Source organism: Sapajus apella, unplaced genomic scaffold (genome assembly GCF_009761245.1).
Source record: "Sapajus apella isolate SASKATOON/1434 unplaced genomic scaffold, GSC_monkey_1.0 scaffold30, whole genome shotgun sequence".
In the NCBI taxonomy this organism is placed as follows: domain Eukaryota; kingdom Metazoa; phylum Chordata; class Mammalia; order Primates; family Cebidae; genus Sapajus; species Sapajus apella.
The window spans coordinates 24199200-24220426 of NW_022436970.1; the positions used below are offsets into that span (position 1 = coordinate 24199200).

Consider the following 21227-nt stretch of genomic DNA (forward strand, 5'->3'; position numbering starts at 1 on the left):
GAGGGAGAAAGTTCTACCCCAGAGAATGGGGACTCTACAGAATGAGGAAGAAAGTTCTACCCCAGAGAATGGGGACTCTACAGAATGTGGGAGAAAGTTCTACCCCAGAGAATGGGGACTCTCTACAGAATGAGGGAGAAAGTTCTACCCCAGAGAATGGGGACTCTACAGAATGTGGGAGAAAGTTCTACCACAGAGAATGGAGACTCAACAGAATGAGGGAGAGAGTTCTACGACAGAGAATGGGGACTCTACAGAATGAGGGAGAAAGTTCTACCACAGAGAATGGGGACTCTACAGAATGTGGGAGAAAGTTTTACCACAGAGAATGGAGACTGTGCAGAATGAGGGAGAAAGTTCTACCACAGAGAATGGGGACTCTACAGAATGAGGGAGAAAGTTTTACCACAGAGAATGGAGACTGTGCAGAATGAGGGAGAAAGTTCTGCCACAGAGAATGGAGACTCTCGGCAGAATGAGGGAGAAACTTCTACCACAGAGAATGGAGACTCAACAGAATGAGGGAGAAAGTTCTACCCCAGAGAATGGGGACTCTCTACACAATAAGGGAGAAAGTTCTACCACAGAGAATGGAGACGCAACAGAATGAGGGAGAAAGTTCTACGACAGAGAATGGGGACTCTACAGAATGAGGGGGAAAGTTCTACCCCAGAGAATGGGGACTCTCTGCAGAATGAGGGAGGAAGGTCTACGACAGAGAATGGTGACTCCACAGAATGAGGGAGAAAGTTCTACCACAGAGAATGGGGAGTCTCTGCAGAATGAGGGAGAAACTTCTACCACAGAGAATGGGGACTCTCTACAGAATGAGGGAGAAAGTTCTACCACAGAGAATGGGGACTCTACAGAATGAGGGAGAAAGTTCTACCCCAGAGAATGGGGACTCTCTACAGAATGAGGGAGAAAGTTCTACCCCAGAGAATGGGGACTCTACAGAATGTGGGAGAAAGTTCTACGACAGAGAATGGGGACTCTACAGAATGAGGGGGAAAGTTCTACCACAGAGAATGGAGACTCTACAGAATGAGGGAGAAAGTTCTACCCCAGAGAATGGGGACTCTACAGAATGAGGGAGAAAGTTCTACCACAGAGAATGGGGACTCTACAGAATGAGGGAGAAAGTTCTACCACAGAGAATGGGGACTCTCTACAGAATGAGGGAGAAAGTTCTGCCACAGAGAATGGGGACTCTCTACAGAATGAGGGAGAAAGTTCTACCACAGAGAATGGGACTTTGATGCCCTACTTTCAATAATGGACACAACAGGCCGTAATCCCAGAACTTTGTAGGCTCAGGAGGGGAGATCACTTGAGGCCAAGAGTTCAAGACTAGTTGGACCAACATGGTGAACCCTTGTCTCTACAAAAAATATAAAAATTAGCTGGTGGTGATGGTGCAGTCCCAGCTCCTGAGGAGGCTGAGGCAAGAGAATGGCTTGAACCTGGGAGGCGGAGGCTGCGATTGTGCCACTGTACTGCCGCCTGGGTGACTGACTGAGACTCCATGTCGAAAAAAAAACAAAACAATAAAACAACTAGGCAGATAACCAGGAAACAGAAGACACGAACAATAATCTAAACCCATTGGCGCCACCAGGAGCAGCTCGCACACTCCACCCACAGCGGGGTACACATTCTTCTCAAGGGTACAAGTAACATTCTCCAGGATGGGTTGCGTTCTACACCGTAAAACAAACTCAGGCGGGGTGAGGCCAGAGGCCTCTGTTTTAACAACCACAGTGGGCTTTACGAGGAGGCAAGCAGACTTCTCAACGAGGCCTCAGGGCTGGGTGCAGTGGCTCAGAACTGGGTGCAGTGGCTCAGGACTGGGTGCAGTGGCTCAGGGCTGGGTGCAGTGGCTCAGGACTGGGTGCAGTGGCTCAGGACTGCAAACCCAGCACTTTGGAAGCCTGAGGTGCAAGGATCTTTTGGGCCAAGGACTTCAAGAAATGGGCATCATTTATTCAGCCAGAGTCTGGGAATTAGGATTAAATTAGCAAAGCAGAATTACAGAAAGGGCTATTTACTTTTAAGTAAACTGCTAGGATTTATTTAAACGTTAGTGTGAATGAACCTCACAGCCATGGTTGGAGCTCAGAAAGGATTTCCCTTTAGTTACACACCTGTGTTGGCACCTTATGACCTTCCTTGTAAAGTCCGGGGCGTTCCCAAGGATCCACAGCGTTGAGGGTCAGAGTTCCTGCACCACACTGTGACTTGTGAAAGTCTCTGTAGCCATGCACTTTCCCTGGAGCGTTGCTAAGGACTTCATTGGTTTCCCCACCTAAATTCTTGGCCTGAACGCCCACTTCATGTGGTGCCACCATGTCTAAAAACTCAGATCACAATCGATCGGTCAATTTTCCTGCCCTAGACGTGTGCCCAGGGTCTCACGATCAAGGCCCAATTGCTCAGCATGGCAGCTGGGGTCCTTCAGCTCCCCCACGCCCTCCTGGAGAGGCCAACCAGGAACCTTCTCACCCAGAAGCCACTCCCAGTCATTCTCACCCTTCCACTACTGGAGTCATCTCTGCCCAGCCCCATCCAGTCAATCACCAAGTGCTTGCTGGACCCCAGTCCCCTCCCCTCCCTCTGCCCAGGGTCCTGATTGACCCTTTCTTTTCTGCTCTGTCTTGCAGGCTGGAGTGCAGTGGCATGAACAGGGCTCATGGCAGCCTCAACTTCCTAAGCTCAAGTGATCCTCCTGGCTCAGCCTTCTGGGTAGCTAGGACTACAGGCACATGTCACCACACCTGCCTAATTTATTTTATTTTGTTGTAGAGATGAGGTCTTGCTATGTTGCTCAGGCTGGTCTTGAATTCTTGGGCAACTCCAGGACACGGTTAAAGAGGTGTTTCGTAAGTAACAGCGTGGTGTAGGAACTCTGACCCTCAAATTTGTGGATCCTCGGGAACACCCCAGACTTTACAAGGAAAGTCAGAAGGTGCTGACACAGGTGTATAACTAAAGGGAAATCCTCCTTTCTGAGCTCCAACCATGGTTGTGAGGTTCATTCACCCTGACTTAAAAAACAAACAAACAAAAAAAAACTCAGCAGTTTACTTAAAAGTAAATAGCCCTTTCTATAATTCCAGTTTGCTAATTTAATCCTAATTCCCAGACTCTGGCTGAATAAATGCCCATTTCTCCAGATGGGGAGTCTCTGGTCATCCTGGGCCTTCCCTGTTGGTTGGAAGGTGCCTCAGGAAGAAGGGGGTGGATCCACACTGGAATTCTGAGTTGAGTCAGACCCTCAAAGGGCCCTCATGGGAGCAGCTCTAAAGTGACCGCTGCCGTGGGCCAGAATGCAGAACTGCAGGAACAAAGCATTCGCAGCCAACTGCATTGTATTAAGTGATTTTCCGGAGCAGGAAGTTGCATCTGGCCTGCGGTTCGGCGGAGGGAGTAAAAGGGTGGGCGCACCCGCTCCTGGCCGACGCACCTGCCTGGGGGCCCCACGCGGCGCCGCGTGTGCCGAGCACTCCTGAGGGTGGAAAGCCCCACTCAGAGCAGGTGGCAGCGGCCCTCCGAAGACGGGACAGGACGGAGCTGGAGCTTTGGGGCCACTCAGCCAGCATGGCGTCTCCCCAGCAGTGGTGCTCACACGTTAGGTCAGGAAGCCCCAGCAACAGTGACTGCCCAGTCTCCAGAAAATACTGGACGGGGTGGATGAATACCCGAGCGCGCTGCAGGAGAAGGGATTTGGCACCCCAAGGGGCTTTTAAAACGGTAAGCTTCTAGGGGTGTATTTGCCCCAATAATCCATAGAAACAACAGTAATCTAAAAATAGTCTTGTTTTCTGTCCTAAGCTCCTTTTAACTTTGTTAGTCATCACCAATCCTAAAATAAAACCCGTGTAACGTCTCCCCTAGTAGCGGCTATAAACAAACCTGCGAGGAGGCAGGAGGCAGAGGAAGGGGCGCAGGGCGCGCGGGGAGCAAGGCGGGCGGAGCCGGGGCCCGCGGTGGCCGCAGAGGCCGGGCCGGGGCGCACAGGCCGGGCGAGCTGGCCGCGCTCGGGCCGCCGCCTCCGGAACTCCCAGCGCCTGGCGCGCGGCCACCGTGGTCCCGGCAACGGCATTAAACAGAGAGAAACAGACCCGGGATTCCGTCACCCGGGCGGGGGGATAAGGAGGGCTTTCAGCGCAGACAGGAAAACGGAGCTTTTCTGCAAGGGGTGAAAAAATTATTTATTGAAGGAGGAGGAGGAGGCAGCGGAGGAAGGGGAGGGGCGGGAGGAGGAGGAAGAGCGGCCGCCCCCGCCCGGGTCCCGGCCCCTCGGTAGCCAAGAGCAGCCAGGCCCGGTCGGTCCCCGGCTCGAGGCCCGCGGCAGGGTCGGGGGCTCCGTCTCCCACGTGACAGGCTGGGAGCGTCCCCCAGACCTGGCCCCGGGATTCCCTCCTCCCGGCGAGTCTCCGCCCGCCCCGTCCCAGAGGTGGGGGGAAGAGGGGCGGGGAGGGGGACGGAAATTCTCCCAGCCAAATCCTGGCTCCAGGCCTGGGGACACCGAGACTCGCGGCGGGAAGGTTTGGCGCTGGGGGCTGGGAGGGCGCGGCCCGGGCGTCCCCTGGCGGCCGCCTCTCTGGAGCCCCCGAGGCCTCCACCCCCGCCCACCCGCCTGGGCGCCCTCGCGCGGTCCCCTTCTCTCCTGACGCCCGGTGCCTCGGGCGGTGCCAGGCCTGGCTCGGCGCGCAAGGGGCCCCACAGGTAGCGATCCCTGGAAATGGCCCCCACCCCGCTTCTCCGGGCGCGCGTCTCCAGGCCCAGGCCTGCGGTGGAAAAGCGGGTTCTATTGGTGCTGAGTCGGGGTGGCCGAATGGAGCCAGGCCTCGGGCTGTGGATGGACGGCTCTGGCCGCGCACCTTCACGGTTCTGCAGCTCCCGATCGCGTACCCGGCCTCTCCCGAGTCTTGGGCGGCGCTTGTGTGGGCACCCACGGGGCACGGTGCTCCCCCGGGGGTCTGCGGACCTCCAGGCCCCCGCCGCAGACAGGATTTTTGCCTTTGGGTATCACATGAGGGTGTCGTGCGGTCGATTAATGATTTCTACACACCAGATACTTTAGCGTCCAACCCCCTCCATGCAAAGCCCACAAGAAAATGCGGTGCCGCGTTGGCATCTGAGCTGCGCCCGGGGAGACGCGGGGAGACGGGAAAGGGGAAAGTGTGAAGTGGCTGGGGCCGACCTCCCCGCCCGCAGAGCCGCGCGGTCGCGCCGGTAAAACACTCGTCCTCCCCTGCAGGTGAGCGCGTCCCTCGGCCTCCCCACTACGGCCCCGCCACGGCCAGTCTGGGTCGTGCAGATATTTGCAGAATAAAAATGACAATAACGACGTCCCGGGACGGCCACGCAATCTGTTAGTAATTTAGCGGGATGGGAATTTCCTTTCTAGGGCCTGCCAGTGAAGCGCTTTTCCAAATTTCCACAGCGGGGGAAGCCTGCGATTTTACATAATGACTTCAGCATGTTGGGCTTTTGCGGTAGCCCTCCCGGACCCCCCGACCCCCGCCGCTTTTCAAAGCAGGGCCGGCTCTCTCCGGACACCCGCGTGGACTTAGGCTTCCCGTCTGGCCTGTTCACCCCGTTTCCCCCGCCGGCCCCCGTATCCCCCCTGTACGGCCCCAGGCGCCCCTGCGCCCCCATCCCCTCCCCGTGTGCCCCCCTCTTGTGCGCGCCCCTCCCCGTGTGCCCTGTCCCTGTCCCCTCCCGAACGTACCCAACGTACTCCTCCCGTGCGCGCCCCTCCCCGTGCGCCCCCGTCCCCTCCTGAGCGCCTCCCTCCCGCGCGCGACCCTCCCTGTGCGCCCCTGCCCCCGGGCGGGCGGCTGCCGCGGCGCGGGGAGAAGGGGCGGGCGCTCCGAGACTCGTCCCTGGGGCCCAGCGCGGGCCGGGGCAGCAGCGGCGTGATGTCACGGCAGGGAGGGGGCGCGGGAGCCGCCGGGCTGGCGGGGAGGCGGGGGAGGTGTTTTCCAGCTTTAAAAAGGCAGGAGGCAGAGCGCGGCCCTGCGTCAGAGCGAGACTCAGAGGCTCCGAACTTGCCCGCGGAGTCGCCGCGCCAGATCCCAGCGGCCGGGCGCGGGCACCAGGGCGGCGGGCGCAGGGGTCGGAGCCACCTCGCAGGTCCCAGGGCTGCGGCCGGGCCCCGCCACGCGCGCACACGCCCCCCAATGACTTTCCTCCCGAGCGCGCGGCGCTGAGTCCGAGGCGAGGGCTGCCTTTCCCGGAGACCCGACCCCGGCGGCTCCCGCGCCTCCTCCCGCCGCCCCACTCCCCGCCGCCGCGCGGATGCCAAGCACCAGTTTTCCAGTCCCTTCCAAGTTTCCACTCGGCCCTGCGGCTGCGGTCTTCGGGAGCGGAGAAACTTTGGGGCCTGCGCCGCGCACTATGAAGTCGGCGGAGGAAGGTAAGCCCCGCGCGCTCGCCGCCCCCGGAACACTGCGCCCCCCGCCCCGCTCCCGCCGCCCGCACCGAGGGGTCCCGGCCCCTGGGCGAGGCCGGCCGGGTCTGGGAGCCCAGGGAAGGGCGCGGTGCGGATCGGGAACAGCTTCCCCCAGCTCCCCGCACCCGGTTCCGAGCGCGCCTTCTTGCCAATAGGTGTCTCCTCTGCCCCAGCGCTGAGGGCGCCAGCCGGTTGGGCCGCAGCGGGTCCCGCCGAAGAACGGCTCCCAGGCCGGCGATTTGGGGACGGGTGAGGCTGGGGCCAGCGGGACCGCAGAGGACACGTGGGAGGAAGGGAGGCTTCCTTGGGAGTGAAGGATGCCCTGTGTCCTACGGAGCGAGGCAGGCCCACCCTTTGGCACCAAGAGCGCGGTTTGGGGTTCAGCACCTTCCCACCCCCACCCTGAGCTCAGGGCCGCCTCTCCCCCGCGCTGCGCTCCCGAGCGCCCCAGGGCCGAGCCCGTCACGCCGGCGCCTGAACCTGCAGGACCCAAAGCGCGGCCGCAGCACACCCCCGAATTTAAGACATTTTGAAACGCTATTCGCAAGAGTTCCAGCCAGAGAAGATGTTTCAGGCAAGTTTGAAAAGGGGCCACCAAGTTTCAAGTTGCTTCTTTATAGCGGAAAAAAAAAAAAAAAAAAAAGGCGGCACCATGTGGGTCACTGAAACCGGGTGTCGGGGGCGCTGAGAGCCCCCTGCAGCGGAGCCTCACGTTCCAGTCCCCTCCCTTTAATCCGTCCGCTCCACACACCCCTGGGGAGGCCGGGTGGGCTCCTGCAGGTGCCTTTGAAAATACCCCGGGAGAGATGTGAGCGTCCTAGTCAGGGATTGGGGGTGCAAATGCTAATGGAAATTGGGAGACGCTTTTCCAGATTCCTCACCAGCTCTAAAATATTTTATGTGATTTTCTTAAAGAGCACCGGCACACCTGCCAATCTGTGCATTTCATAAGGGCCGACGTCCCTCCCAGCGCTGCCTCTTTCTGCGCGACGCTAATCACTGCGGGGCTTGCTGGAGAACTGGGCTCCGCAGCTCCGGAGAACTCGCTGGTCTCAGCAGAGCTGAGCGCTGGGCCATGAGCTCCACGGAGGGGATCCGAGTGGTCAGTGCCCTGAGCCTCACGAGGCGGGAGGCAGATGCGGCTCAGGCTGCTCAACATTTCATCCCGACGTTAGAAAACGTTCGCATGTTTAAACATCATGGCCTGTGTCGATGTTTACACAATGTGATCTTGCTAGTAGCAGAGTTTTAAAATGTTTCTTGTTGGAGTTTCGGTTTTAAATCCTGGGACACTTATTCCCGGCGTTCATGCTCACTCCTTTCAGAAAGGCAGGTCTTTCTGAGTTCAGATCTAGGTACCTGAAGAGCCAGTGCCCGACCTGTAGTTAATAAGGAGCCCTTTTACCCTATGGGGGAAAAAAAAAAAAAAACCAGCGAGGATAGTGGCTGTTTTTCGTGTTTCCTACCGAAGGAAAGCAGCTGGAAAAGGCCCCGCTGCCAGGCAGTGGCTCCGGCAGTGAGCCCCTACCTGACATTGCGGTATTTGATGAGGGCTGCAGACTGAGCCGGCAGGAAAGTGTGATCCAGTCCTTAACTTAGGCCGGCATGGGCACGCGTGGCTTCAACACCGGCCATCGCTGAGGCCACCGGGAAAGCTCTGGGTCCTTCTGAGTAGGCCCCACGAGGCCGTCCTTGGCCCATCTGAGGACTTGGGCGCCTCCCCCGAGTCCCTCGGTTTCGGGCTCATCTGGGTGGAAGCTCATTAGGCACCGCGGTTGCTGATGGCCCGGACTTGCTTCCTCACGGAGAATGCAGAGGTGCAGGCCTGTAGGCAGCCACCCAGTCAGAAGTCGCTCCAGACAGAATGCCTCACGGGCTGGGGCAAACAAAGCTCACTCTGTTCTCTGCCACTTCACGGCGTTGTTTCCCAGTCCAGATTAGAAAGTGGCATGGCGCTGGCACCCCGATTAATCACACCCAGTGGGTCTCTGCCTCCGCAGACATCCCCAGCCTCTGGTAGGATGTATCCAAGCTAAACACTTCCGTGGAGACACCCAGTGTCTGAGAAACGGGCAACTTTGAATATAGACCAATAGCTCTGAAGCATTTGCAGGAAGGCCAGCACTGGGGGGAGGGGAGGGCAGCCGCCCCACCGACCCCTCCTTTGGGATGGAGACCAGTGCAGCCCTAGGACAGCCCGGTGAGCCTCCATCCCTGCAGGGCCCACAGCCCCCGGGGCCACCAGCAGGCAGGACAGTTTAGCAAAAAGTGTCACTCTAAACAGATGATAAGGGCTGTCATTTGTGTATAATTTTTCAGTGGGAGTAAAGAGGTGGCTGGAGTTAAAAATATATATATATATACAGGCCAGGTACCGCGGCTCCTGCTTGTAAACTCAGCACTTCGGGAGGCCGAGGCAGGTGGATCACGAGGTCAATAAATCAAGACCGGCCTGGTCAACATGGTGAAACCCCGTCTCTGCTAAAAATACAAAAATTAGCCAGGCGTGGTGGGGGGTGCCTGTAGTCCCAGCTACTCGGGAAGCTGGGGCAGGAGAATCGCTTGAATGCGGGAGTCGGAGGTTGCAGCGAGCCGAGATCGCACCACTGCACTCCAGCCTGGTCGACAGTGAGACTCCCTCTGAAACAAACAAAACTGTACAATGAAAAGGGAGAAAATGAAACAACGTGGCTTCTCGACAGAAAACAGAACTTCCACTTGCCCAAGGTCAGCAAAAACAGCAAACTAAAGCGAAACAACCCTCCAACATCCATGCAAAGTGAGGACAATTATTAGAAACTAAATCAGGCCGCGCCGAACTCTGGTTTATCGCAGGAGAACCCATCCATTGAAAGGGTCGCGGCGGGTTTCTGGCCTCTGGAAAAGGCAGTGCAAGCTGGGCAGGCCAGGCCCGACGCAGCGCTCCGATGAGTATTCAGGTGGCCAGGCTTGACACCCGCACCCCGCCCTCCGGGCCAACCCCTCCCCGCACATCCTCCCACCATCCCCCTGCTGTTCCAGATGTCCTGTTTACGCGGTGCCCAGACCATGGCGGGAGTTAGAACACGCGGCTGGAGCTGCAGCAGCCCGGCCTTCCCGCTCCCCGCCGCGCACAAGCTTCGGGCCGCCTGGGGTGGGACCCGAACCCGCCTTCCTGCCCCGCTCAAGAAGGTCGTCTTTGGAGGTGCCCCTGGAAGGAACGACAGGTTCCCCGTGGGGCGGGGGCGCGCAGGGCGGGTGTTTTGAGGCCGGGTACCCGCAGGGGTTTGCAGGCCGAGGCGTGCGCCACGCACCCCGCGGGAAACCCTGCGCTTCCCGGCGCCGTCCGGCTGAAATCCGGGTTCCCAGCGTTGGCGACCTCAGGCTGGGTCGCCCCCACTTCCCAGGATTCCGCGGGGCGCACAAGTGGCCCTCGGGGGCCACTGGGGCCACCACTTTCCCGAGAAGGCCCAATTCCAAACTTAAAAAAAAAAACCTTTAAACAAATTCGGTCTCCCAGGGCGCAACCTCGTGAGCCTGGTGCCGCCTGTGCCCTGGGGGCGGAACCGCGGGGTTCCGGGTCTTGCCCCCCCTTGGGGCCGAGCTGGCCAGGCCGGAGTGGCCGGGGGTCCCGATGCCCCCACCCCATGTCGGGAGGAGCCTGCGTCGGGCTGGGACCCCCAGAGCGCAAGAGGCCGGGGACCCCAGGGGTCGCACGCGCGCGCGAGGGGCGGGGGGCGCGGGAGGGACACGAGCCCTCGGCCGGCGCTCCGCCCGGGGAGTTTATTTAAAACTCGGAAGCCGGCGGCCGCGAGCCGGTTGTTTATGTAAACCCGGAAACGCCCCGGGGGGGCGGGGGCGGGGCGGTAACGGGGGAGGGGCGGGGGTCACGTTACGCGGAGGACGCGCGGCCAGCTCCGGGAGCGCTGAGCCCCGAGCCCCGAGCCCCGAACCCCGGGCCGCGGCGACCTCGACCCGGTCCCGGCCCCGGCCCCGCCATGACGGGGCTGGAGGATCAGGAGTTCGACTTCGAGTTCCTCTTCGAGTTTAACCAGCGGGACGAGGGCGCCGCCGCGGCCGCCCCAGGTGGGTCGGGCCGGGAGGGCGCGGGGGGCGCGGCTGGTCGCGCTGTGCTGGGGGCGCAGGGCTGGGTCGGGGTTTCGGGGCGCCCAGGCCTCCTCTGCGTCCTCGTCGCTCCCCCGGGACCCCAGGAGTCCCCGGCGCGCCCCGGGCAGAGGCGCCTGCGGCCGGGCGGGCTTCGGTGCGGGACGTCCTGGGCTCGGACGTGGTTCCTCCCAGCGCTCGCGGCGGGGACCCGGGGGGAGGGCGCGTCCTGGGCACCGACGTGGACGCGGTCGTTCGGGACAGAGGGTCGGCGGCGCTGCCGGAGGCGGGGAGGCCCCCAGCTCTCCCAGCCGACCTCCCCCAACCCGGCTACCCTCCTCCTCCCCGCTTCCCCCAACCACCCAGCCCCCCAGCCACCCTCCTTCCCCCGCAGCTACCCTCCCTCAGGCCCCGCTCCCCCGCCGTGCCCCCCACATCCCCGCAGACCCCTCTAGGTCTCCAACTTTCAAGTTTACCCCAGCTACTGTGACCCCAGTCTTTTCTTTTTCTCTTCTCTGGGTCAGAAATAAAGGTTCTAGGTAAACAAACAGCAGATAACTCCCTTCTCCTGAGCAGCCGTGATGGAGCTCAGCAGGCGTCCCTGGGCCGGGCCGGGCCTCTCCTGCTGCCCTGAGGGCTCTTCTGTCCAGGTCACCCCAGGCTGGTCCCCGTCCGCCCCTGTCTGCGCCCATCCCCAAGGCCTCTGTCGGCCCTGCCCGTGCGGAGGTGAAGCCAGAGGAGCTTGGCAGGCAGGGACCTCCGTGTCTGTAATGAGCGTCATATTTTCCATATCATTCACTACCCTCTTTTAAAGAAGTCTGACATCTTCATTGTTTTTGAATATAAGTGCTCCAACCAGACCCGTGTTACCTGCGGCTGGTGACCCAACACTCCCCAACTGTCTTCCCCGCCAGGCCTGGGTTCTAGGTCTTTGGGGTCAGTGGGAGCCAAGGCAGGTGAGGGTGGGAGACCCACCGAGGCCCTTCCCAGCAGGGCTGGTGGTGGCGTCGGTTTCCAGAGCTGGTTCCGGTCCTCCCAGGCTTGAGCCAGGGTGTTTCAGCAGGGCCTTCCACCTGGGCGTGCCACGCGGGAGTGTCGCCTACTCCTGACCTCTTTATGGGTGAAAGTTGGCCCCACACGAGTGTGGCCAGCGGGATGACCCTCTGGGATCTGTTGGGGCGGGGAGGCTGCCCCGGCTTGTGCATGGTCCAGGGTCGGGTGGGACCTCCCAGTGCACTCCCCAGTCATTCACAGTGTGAATCACTGACTGTGGGGCTGGGACAGGCACTGTGTGGCCAGAGCCCAGGGCCTGCACCCGGTCAGGGCCTTTGGAGCAGCGCACAGCCCCCGATACTGGGCCCCGGCTGGAGATTTCACTGCTTTGCCTCCTGGAAGGAAGCACAGGGGCCTGTTATCCCCACAGAGGGGGGTCTGTCACCTCCAGGCTGGGCTGTGCCGCACTGGGCACCGTGTCTGGCTCAGGGCAGGTGCTGAGTGCACGCTCAGTGACAAGGGCGGCTTCCATGCCTCCATGCGCACGTGACCGTGTCACAGCAGCCGCAGGGGAAGGGTGCCGCTGGCCTCCTCCTGCGACAATGCGCACGAAGCGCCAGGCTTATCCTAGAAGACACACAGGAGGTCAGTCTTTGTCCCTGGAGGCGTAGTCTCATGAGGGTGCCACAGTTTATACACCATTTTTAGGTGGGCGGGCTTCCTGCTGGCATCAGATATGGGAACCCTGGTGAACTTGGGTCCCTCCTGACCCTGGAGCAGGTGGCCTCCTTCCAGGTGGGTTTAGGACACAGCCCTCCCCTGGCATCCACCAGGCTCATTCTCCCAAAACGCTCCTTGATGGTTTTGATGGAGCAGAGCGAGTGAAGCTGTGAGCCTCACCCTCGAGGCACCCTGGGCCTCCGGAACTGCTCCATTCCCTGGGAGCCCGGCAGAGCGGGGCTGCTCTGAAACCTCTCTCTGCTGTGTCCTGGCCCCTCCAGAGACCTCCGTGGTTTTAGGCTTGAGGGGTGTGGGCTCTGAGCACAAGAGGCCAGAGCTGAGAAGAGCCCCTTCCTGCTTTTATGGTGTCAACAAGTTGCTAGAAAAAGGTTCTTTGCCTATCATGTATGTTACATGTGCACGTTATGTGTTCCTGTGAGACACCCAGGCTTTCTCCTTTCTATTACCATTATTACTGCATTTTGATGATGAATTATTCAGTGATATTATTTATATCACACTGTTAAATCATTACGTTAACTCTCCAGCCTTTAACGGTTGATAGAAACTGCTTCACATTGTTTTTGGAATGAGCCTGGATATAAATGAATAAATGATTAAGTCTGAGATCAATTGCAAAGCAAGGTAGTACTAGGTTTTATAGATTATACTGAGCACAGAAAGTCAAACTTTGTTGTAAAGGAAGTGGCCAGCCCGGAGCCCCGGAGGCGGTCTGTAGGACCGGTCCCCTGAGAAGGGTCTGTGCCCCCTGGCAGAGCCGCAGGGTGGGGTGTGTGGCTGGGAGCCTGCCCACACGGCTGTGGCCCCACCCCTTCCATCTCGCCAGGCTTAGGCACAGGTCTCACGTCTTCACTGGCGCTTTGAGGGAGGGGCTGTGTCTTGTTCTTATTTCGAAAGCGCTCAGCAGGTGCAAAGAATAGATAGTAAATAACCATTTGTTGGGACAGTGAAAAGAGAGTGTTGTAAATGATTTCCCAGGCAGGATGGGAGTGGCGTTTCAGCTTCCAGAGCCTCCTGTGCCCACCAGGAGCAGGCCCCGGGCTTCCCTCTGCAGAGAGAGGCCCCGCTCCCTTCTGGGGCTCAGGAAATAGCGGCTTCACTGTCAGCTGGGAGGCGGGTGTGCCTGCTTCCCGCCCCAGGGCTCCTGTTTTCTAAGTTATTTTGGCCAGCCTGGCTGCTGCCAGCACTGTCGCCGTGGCAACTCAGAGGAAATTGGCCAAGGCCTCTGTTTGGGCTGGAGCTTCCCTGGCAGTCGGGGCCACCCTCCGAACCTCTGTGCCCGGGTCTGCCGCCGACCTGCGTACACGGCTGGGGCATGTAATGGTTCACTTGTGGAAAGGGAACACCTTACGCAGAGATGAAGCTTTGGAAGTCTTTTATTCTCAAGCCTGTTTTCACCAAATAGGCTTTCTCTTCACCAGCAGGGCCTGGGGTGCCCGTGGCTGGTCAGGGGTTACAGCAGGAAACCTGTGGCAGGGACACCTGGTGAGCCGAGAGAGAGGTCCCAGGACAAAGCTGAATTCGGGGGAGGCCTGGTGAGCAGAAAGGTCCCAGGACAGAGCTGAATTCGGGGGAGGCCTGGTGAGCAGAGAGGTCTCAGGACAGAGCTGAATTAGTTTAGTGTTTGGGGAAAGCGTCCCTCCTGTTACCACGCACGGCTCACCCCCTGAGGTTCCAGAGGTGTTTCGTGGAGAGGGGCGTTCTCTCGCAGATTGGGATATTTCAGTTTTGTGTCATGCTTTTCAAAGAAAGACCCCCAGCTGGCCATGAGCAACTTGAATATTTTTTAATTCCTTGAAAACAAAGAGTTCAAAAAGGTGAATTCTCTTTAAATGACTTATGTGTCCATCCAGGGGGAATTTTCCCGTCCCTCTAAGGAACGATTCCCAGGCTGGGCCCCGGCTGGACGAAGGGCCCGTGTAGAGGCGATGGTGCGTGTTTGTGGAACGTGAAACACTGTGTGTTTGCACGGTGGCGAGGCCACCCAGTTTGCCTTTTAAACTTTCTCGCTGGCAGACTGTTGGGGGAACGGCATCTGGGAAGCTGCTGCTGTCTGTCACACCGCGGGCCTGGCCACGTCCCCGTGCCACTGTGCGGCAGCGTCTCCAGCCTGCTCAGCACAGCGTGTCCAACGGCAAGCCCTTGCCATGTGTTGCTTCACTTCATTTTGTTTCCAGTACACGCACAGTTGTCATCTGGCCTCACCACAGCAGCCTCCGTGGCGGTCTGGAGAGGCGGTGGCAGTGCCCGGGGTTTGGCCAGCCTGGGGTTCAGCCCCAGCACGTGCTGAACGGGTGTTTCTTCAAATGAAGAATAACATTGTCTGTGATGGCGCCTCTCAGAGTTTGTGCAAGATGAGAGGTCTGCGGTGGCCGGCACCGGGATTCCTGTCAGCAGTGCTGGCCTCATGTGGCAGGGCAGAGCGTGGCTGTCCTGCCCGCCCACGGCGATGAGTGAACGGCTGTCTGGGCAGCGTGTGGCGGTGTGAGGGGCAGGTGCCAGCCCCAGCGGGGCGGGTCTGCAAGGTTAGAATTCTGCCCCCTGTAGGGAGACCTGAGCGTGGTACTTCATGGATTAATTTGTTGACCCAATACGGTTTTTTTGTGGTTGTTCAGAAATGACAGTGATGTGTGGTTCTGAAGTGAGTTGTTTCTCAGAGTGAGGCAGAGCGCTTCTGCCAGCTCTGACGCATGGAACTTGTGCACCTGGGCTGGCCCAGGGCTTCTCCTGCTCCCCGCTTGGGCCTCCGTCCTAGCAGCCTGAAACCACCTGTGTGTCGGGGTTGCCGATGGCGGAGCGAGCCGGTGAGGATCAGGGGACTCGGAAGTGGGGAGCCAGCGCCGATGTTGGAGGGGCCGCGCTGTTGCCCTCTGTTAAGGATTTCGAATGTGCCCTCCGTGAGGGTGGTCTCGAATCCAGCTCTGTCTCCTGCTCACCTGCACCGTAGTTTGTAGTTTAATGAACCAGGCTCTTGGGCACCAGCAACCAGGGAGTGCAGACGCTGAGCTCTGTAGCCACCGTCTGGCGTGACGCAAATCAGCCCAAGCCAGAATCGTCAAGAAAGTTACTGGGAATATTTTCTTTCCGTGTAAATGTGATCCCTTTGAATAGTTAAATAACTCAGATTTGAATACGGTTTAGGTGGGTCATAAAACCAAATTCATTGGGAGCTGGGAGGGGCAGGGAGGGAGAGGGGCTCACAGCCATGGGCCCAGTGCGTGGGCTCGGCCTCTGGGGGCAGCTTGACCCCCACCTTATCCCGTTGTAGGAAGGAGAGGTAGCTACCCACGGCCAGTCCTCCAGGGGCCGGGGCAAGGGAGCCCCATGGAATTCAGGCATTTGAGGTTTCTTTTCGTCATTTGTTTAATTAGGGGAAACTCGTGCTTAGATGAGCCCTTTTCATTTTTCAATAAAGGCTTTATGGTGTTTCTCTGCTTCATTGAATCCGGTTTTATTGCAATGCTTTAGTCTCAGTAAAGGCCCCCTGGTGCCCCGGGCATCTGAGCTGGCGGCTTGCACTTCCTGCTCTGGCTGCAGGAGTCTCCTCCTCTTCCTCACTTCCCCTCATGCCGGTCGCCACGCACAGTCCAGGCCTTCTCCCACAGCCCCAGAGGCTGCACACACAGACCCGTCAGGCCCGCCTCTCCTTCCTTGCCCGTTTCATCTAGAACCTTCCAGTAATTGGCTGTAGTACCCCATGGGGCCCAGCTCTGGGCTTCGTCACTGCCGGGAGCCCAGTTCAGGGCTGAGTCCGGTGGGAGGGTGCGGGGAGGCCCCAAGACTTGCTCCGTGCATTGCTAGGGGTTTAAACAGTGCTTCAGAATTACCTTCCTCTTAGCACACGGTAGTTCAACTGTGGGATCAGCTATGTCTTCGAAATAAATATTCTTTTTATTGGGAACAGGAAGTGTAGGCATCTGGACAGTCATCACCTGCAGTTAAGCCTGCTTCGAGGTCTGGACAGTGAGGGGAAGTATGTTGAGCAGGTGGGCCTGGAGAGACGGCGGGAGGCCACGGACGCCTCCGGGAGGAAGTCAGGCCATGGGAGCCAGGCTGGGCCCCGAGGTGGGACCCACCGCCCGGGTGTCCCTCAGCTCACGGGTTGTGCTGTTGGCTCTCCTGGAGTTGATGACTGGTTCCCAATGCAATGTGATGTTTCTGCTCCATCAGGAGAAGGGGCTTCTAGACATGTTAGCGGGGCCAGCACTAAGTGTGTCTGTAACGTGGGCAGCTGGAAGGAAGCATTTTTGGCTAAAGTATGGCTTTCAGACAATGTTCGGTGAGAATGCAGAGTAGCAAACAGGTGGCTGTGTGGTGCCGGTCTGGAACCCCAGGAGCCATAGGCCTGCGCTTGGCAAAAGCCCCTTGCGGGTCCCTACCCCGCCTGCCTCCGTCTGGCTGTATCCCTGCGCTTCCCAGGAGACCCTAGTGTAGGCCTGAGGGTTCTGCTTAGCTCTCACTCCTCAGTGCCTATATGGGGGTTACCCACACCTAGCTGCGGGGCCACCCATGGCTCTGCGGGCCTCCCGCAGCGCTGGGCACTGGGCTGATGGCAGGACTGGCCTGCACGGGCACTCAGATGTGGGGGGCGCCAGGCACAGGAGGACCTGCCATGTGGCCTTGTCCAGTGGATCTGATGCAGCTGGCTCAGGGTTTGCACAGGACACAGAGGAGCCACCGTGACGCCCAGCAGAGCTCTCAGAGGACTGCAGCTTGCCTGACTGGAGCCCCTCAGGGGTCAGCAGCAGGTCCGAGGCCTTGGAGCTTCCTCGGAAGCCTCACCTTCTCCAGGAAGCCACTTTCCAGGCTCATTTTTACAGGGACAGTCATCTGAGTTTTAGCGTTGGATCCTAGCATTTGGCCTGAAGTGTCCTGTGAGTGTGGAGCCTGGGGACATGATGGACGCCGCGGACGTGGGGGCGTCATCCCCAGAGCAGGCATCTCAGGCTGGGGAACACCTCGGGGAAGCTGTGTGTGTCCTTACCAGAGGCCCGGCTGGATGCTGGCCTTGGTGTCAGGACACCTGGCTGCAGCTCCAGCCCCCGTCCCCACCAGTGGCTCTGGGGAAAGAAAGGCCTCCTAAATTTATTTATTTATTCATGTATTGATTTTTGAGACAGGGTCTTCCTGTATCGCCCAGAGTGGAGTGCAATGGCGCGATCTCAGCTCACTGCAACCTCCACCTCCCAGGCTCAAGCGATCCTGCTGCCTCAGCCTCCAGAGTAGCTGGCACTGCAGGCACCTGCCACCACGCCCGGCTAACTTTTGGTACTTTTTGTAGAGACGAGATTTCACCCTGTTGCCCAGGCTGGTCTCAAACACCCGACCTCAGGTGATCCGCCTGCCTCGGCCTCCCAAAGTTCTGGGATTGTAGGCATGAGCCACCGCGCCTGGCCACTTCCTTGATTGACTATTCCTGCCAGAGGAGACTGTACGGCTCCTGTCTCCTTGAGGGAGTTTCTTTATGATGGGGAGGGCGGGACTTGGCCTGGGCAGCACCATCCCCAAGGCGCTGAGTCTCGGCTAAGGGCCCTCCCTGTACACAGACGTCCTGAGCAGGGCTCGCCTGGCACCCCGAGGGCTTCTGCGCGCACCTGTGCGGTGTGGCCGTCGCAGCTTCCTTCTCTTTGTCACGGCTCTGCCCCCCGAGTGTCTGGAATTTTCAGAAGGCAGCTGTGACCCTGGGGCCGAGGCCATGTTGTGTCCTCTTCCAGGCTGCGTGCCGTGTTCCCCACCGACCTGGGTGCTGCAGGGACACCTGTTAGTAAGTACTCTGGTGTTTGAGTTGCTGTTTTGAGACCCCAGGTTTTTGTCGCGTTTATCCTTGTTGGTTTCTGAACCATGGCTTAGCGGAAAGGCAGCAGTGTCCTTGAATAAAATATCTTCAAGCCAGTGTACTTACACCAGGAGATGGATATAGAATTTCCATGCACTTCTTTGTATTATTTAGAGGCCTGGGAATACTCATCTCTAGGCGTGTAATCGTAAGGCCCCGAGGTGTTATAAAAGGTCGTTTCCAATCAGAAATCCAGAAGCACGTCTTTCCTGTTAAAATTACTAACTTCTCGCATAATGATTTTAAAAAATATTTTATTGAGCGTAATTAACACATAATAATTCTTAGATCTAGCTGCATACTGGAATCTTCTGTTTTGTTTTAAAAGATGGATTCCTAGGCCGTGAGACAGTATCAGAATCTCCATGAGAAGGATTTCAGAGTCTGTGTTTTCATCCAATCCTTGAGATGTTTTCTATGTAGCTGGTGATTAGGGCACCTTGACAGGAACAAGCCTATTAAAATTTCTTTACGTATCTAGGTCCTTGGATCTAAAACACATCCTTCTCTCCATCCATCCACACATCCATCCATCCATCTACCCATCATAAAACCATCCATCATTCCTTTACCTCTGTTCATCATCCCTCTATCCCCATCCATCATCTTATTCATTCATCATCCATCCATCATCCATCATTCTCTATTCATTATCCATCCATCCATCACCCATCTGTCAGCCCTCCCTCCCCTATCCATCTCCATCCGTGATCCAGCATCATCCATCCATCACCCACCCTCCCACTATCCATCCTTCATCCATCTACCCATCCATCCATCCATTATTCCTCCATTCCCCATCCATCCATCCACCCATCTGTCCGTCCATCCATCATCATCCATCCATTTGTTCATTCATCCACCATTTATTATGCCTCCATCCATCCACCCATCCACCCACCCACCCATCCACCCATCCACAATCCATCTGTTCACCCCTCATTCCTCCCTTGTTCATCCATCACCGTTCATCCATCCACCTCCATCGACCCTTTGCCCCGCATCCATCATTATCCATCCTTCTTTACCTGTCCGTCCACCTTCCGTCGTCCACCACCCAGCAAGCATCCATCCGTTAAACAAAAGGAACACATTTTAGGATGTGCCAGGCACAGTCTTTGGCTCTAAAGCCAGCGGTGAGCTGGAGTAGAGTAGGCAGTCCAAATGCTCTGCCCCATGGAACTGAGGTTTCTGTTGTCAAGAGTGTGAGGTGAACGGGTGAAAACGTGAGATTGTGACACACGTCAGAGAAAACGTCAGCTGGAGGGCTGCCCGGTGTTGAGTTGGGTGTTACATGGAGAGGCTGGTTTCGGAGTGGAGAGCGACGCCCCATGAGGACCCGGCCGTGTCTGTCTCTCTGGGAGGAACATTCGGAGGCTCTGCTGCTGTGGGGGGTCGGGGTGAGCAGCGAGGGCTCATGGGGACTTGTTGGCCGGGTGGGACAGGGGCTGTCACTTGGACTCGCCTGGAGCCGTCAGGCAGTGGGGTCTCAGGGACGTTTGCCAGGGCCGAGGCTCCCTGGCCGTTGGCTGAGGCCTGGGGCTGCTGAGCGGCCCTGAGTCCATGGGTTTCTGCTTTGCGATGCCCAGCCCCTCATGCCAGCATCTGCTTCTTTTTCTCTCTAGAACACTATGGCTACGCGCCCTCCAGCGTCGGCCCTGCCCTGCGGCTGCCCACAACACACTCCTCCCTGCCGGCCCCGTGCCACGACCTTCAGACCTCCACCCCGGGCCTCGTCCTGCCGGCAGAGCACCCCGCGGGGTACGGGGCGGCTCTGGACGGCGGGCCCGCGGGCTACTTCCTGTCGTCCAGCCACGTCAGGCCGAACGGGGCCCCCGCCCTGGAGAGCCCGCGCATCGAGATCACCTCGTACCTGGGTCTACACCACAGCAACAGCCAGTTTCTCCACGACGCGGATGTGGAAGACGTCCTCCCCAGCTCCAAGCGCTCCCCGTCCACGGCCACGCTGAGCCTGCCCGGCCTGGAGGCCTACAGGGACCCGTCGTGCCTGAGCCCGGCCAGCAGCCTGTCCTCCCGCAGCTGCAACTCCGAGGCCTCCTCCTACGAGTCCAACTACTCCTACCCGTACGTGTCACCCCAGACATCGCCGTGGCAGTCACCCTGCGTGTCCCCCAAGACCACGGACGCCGAGGAGGGCTTCCCCCGCGGGCTGGGGGCCTGCATGCTGCTGGGCTCCCCGCGGCACTCGCCCTCCACCTCCCCGCGTGCCAGCGTCACCGAGGAGAGCTGGCTGGGCGCCCGCTCCTCCAGGCCCGCATCACCCGGCAACAAGCGGAAGTACAGCCTCAACGGCCGGCAGCCGCCGTGCTCGCCCCACCGCTCACCCACACCGTCCCCGCACGGCTCCCCGCGGGTCAGCGTGACCGACGACTCGTGGCTGGGCAACAGCACCCAGTACACCAGCTCGGCCATCGTGGCTGCCATCAACGCGCTGACCACCGACAGCAGCCTGGACCTGGGTGACGGCGTCCCCGTCAAGTCCCGCAAGACCACCCTGGAGCAGCCGCCCTCAGTGGCACTCAAGGTGGAGCCCGTCGGGGAGGACCTGGGCAGCCCCCCACCCCCGGCCGACTTCACGCCCGAAGACTTCTCTTTCCAACACGTCAGGAAGGGCGGCTTCTGCGACCAGTACCTGGCGGTGCCGCAGCACCCATACCAGTGGGCAAAGCCCAAGCCCCTGTCCCCCACGTCCTACATGAGGTGAGCCACTGGCCGGGGCAGGGTGTCTGTGTCTGAGGGCCGTGACTTGGGGCCTGGGGGGCAGGTGGTCCTCGTGGAGCCGGGAGGGAGGGTCTGCCCGTCTTTGCCCCCCAGCTCCTGTGGCCGTTTCCCCGCAGGCCTCTGCCTCGACTGTGCGTTTCCGTCCGTACAGTCCCCATCCTCTCGGATCAGGCCCTGCTGATGGCCTCATGTTGCTCAGTCTTTGCAAAGACCCATTTCAAATAGGGGAGCCTGCTGGCAGTCAGGGCTTCCACGTGGGAATTCCGGGAGCCGCCACCCACCCCTGAGGAGGACTCACACACACACTTTCTTCCTCAGGGAATCGGCTGTGGCTGTCTCCTCCCCCTGTCTCCTTCCCCTGCCTCCTCCCCC

At 59.1% G+C, this 21227-nt stretch overlaps 1 protein-coding gene across 4 annotated transcripts in view; it reads left to right on the forward strand.

Moving 5' to 3' along the window:
• Positions 1–5826: 5826 nt before the first annotated feature.
• NFATC1 (nuclear factor of activated T cells 1) overlaps positions 5827–21227 on the forward strand; it is an 87883-nt gene continuing 72482 nt past the window's right edge. For 3 of the 4 annotated variants that reach the window (XM_032293774.1, XM_032293776.1, XM_032293777.1), the window contains exons 1-2: positions 5827–6424; positions 19739–20834. In XM_032293774.1, the coding sequence (XP_032149665.1) occupies positions 6307–6424; positions 19739–20834 (1214 nt within the window). In that variant the 5' untranslated portion in view covers positions 5827–6306. Of the gene's footprint in view, positions 6425–10297; positions 10526–19738; positions 20835–21227 lie in introns of those variants that run through there. The other variant, XM_032293775.1, reaches the window with a different exon arrangement.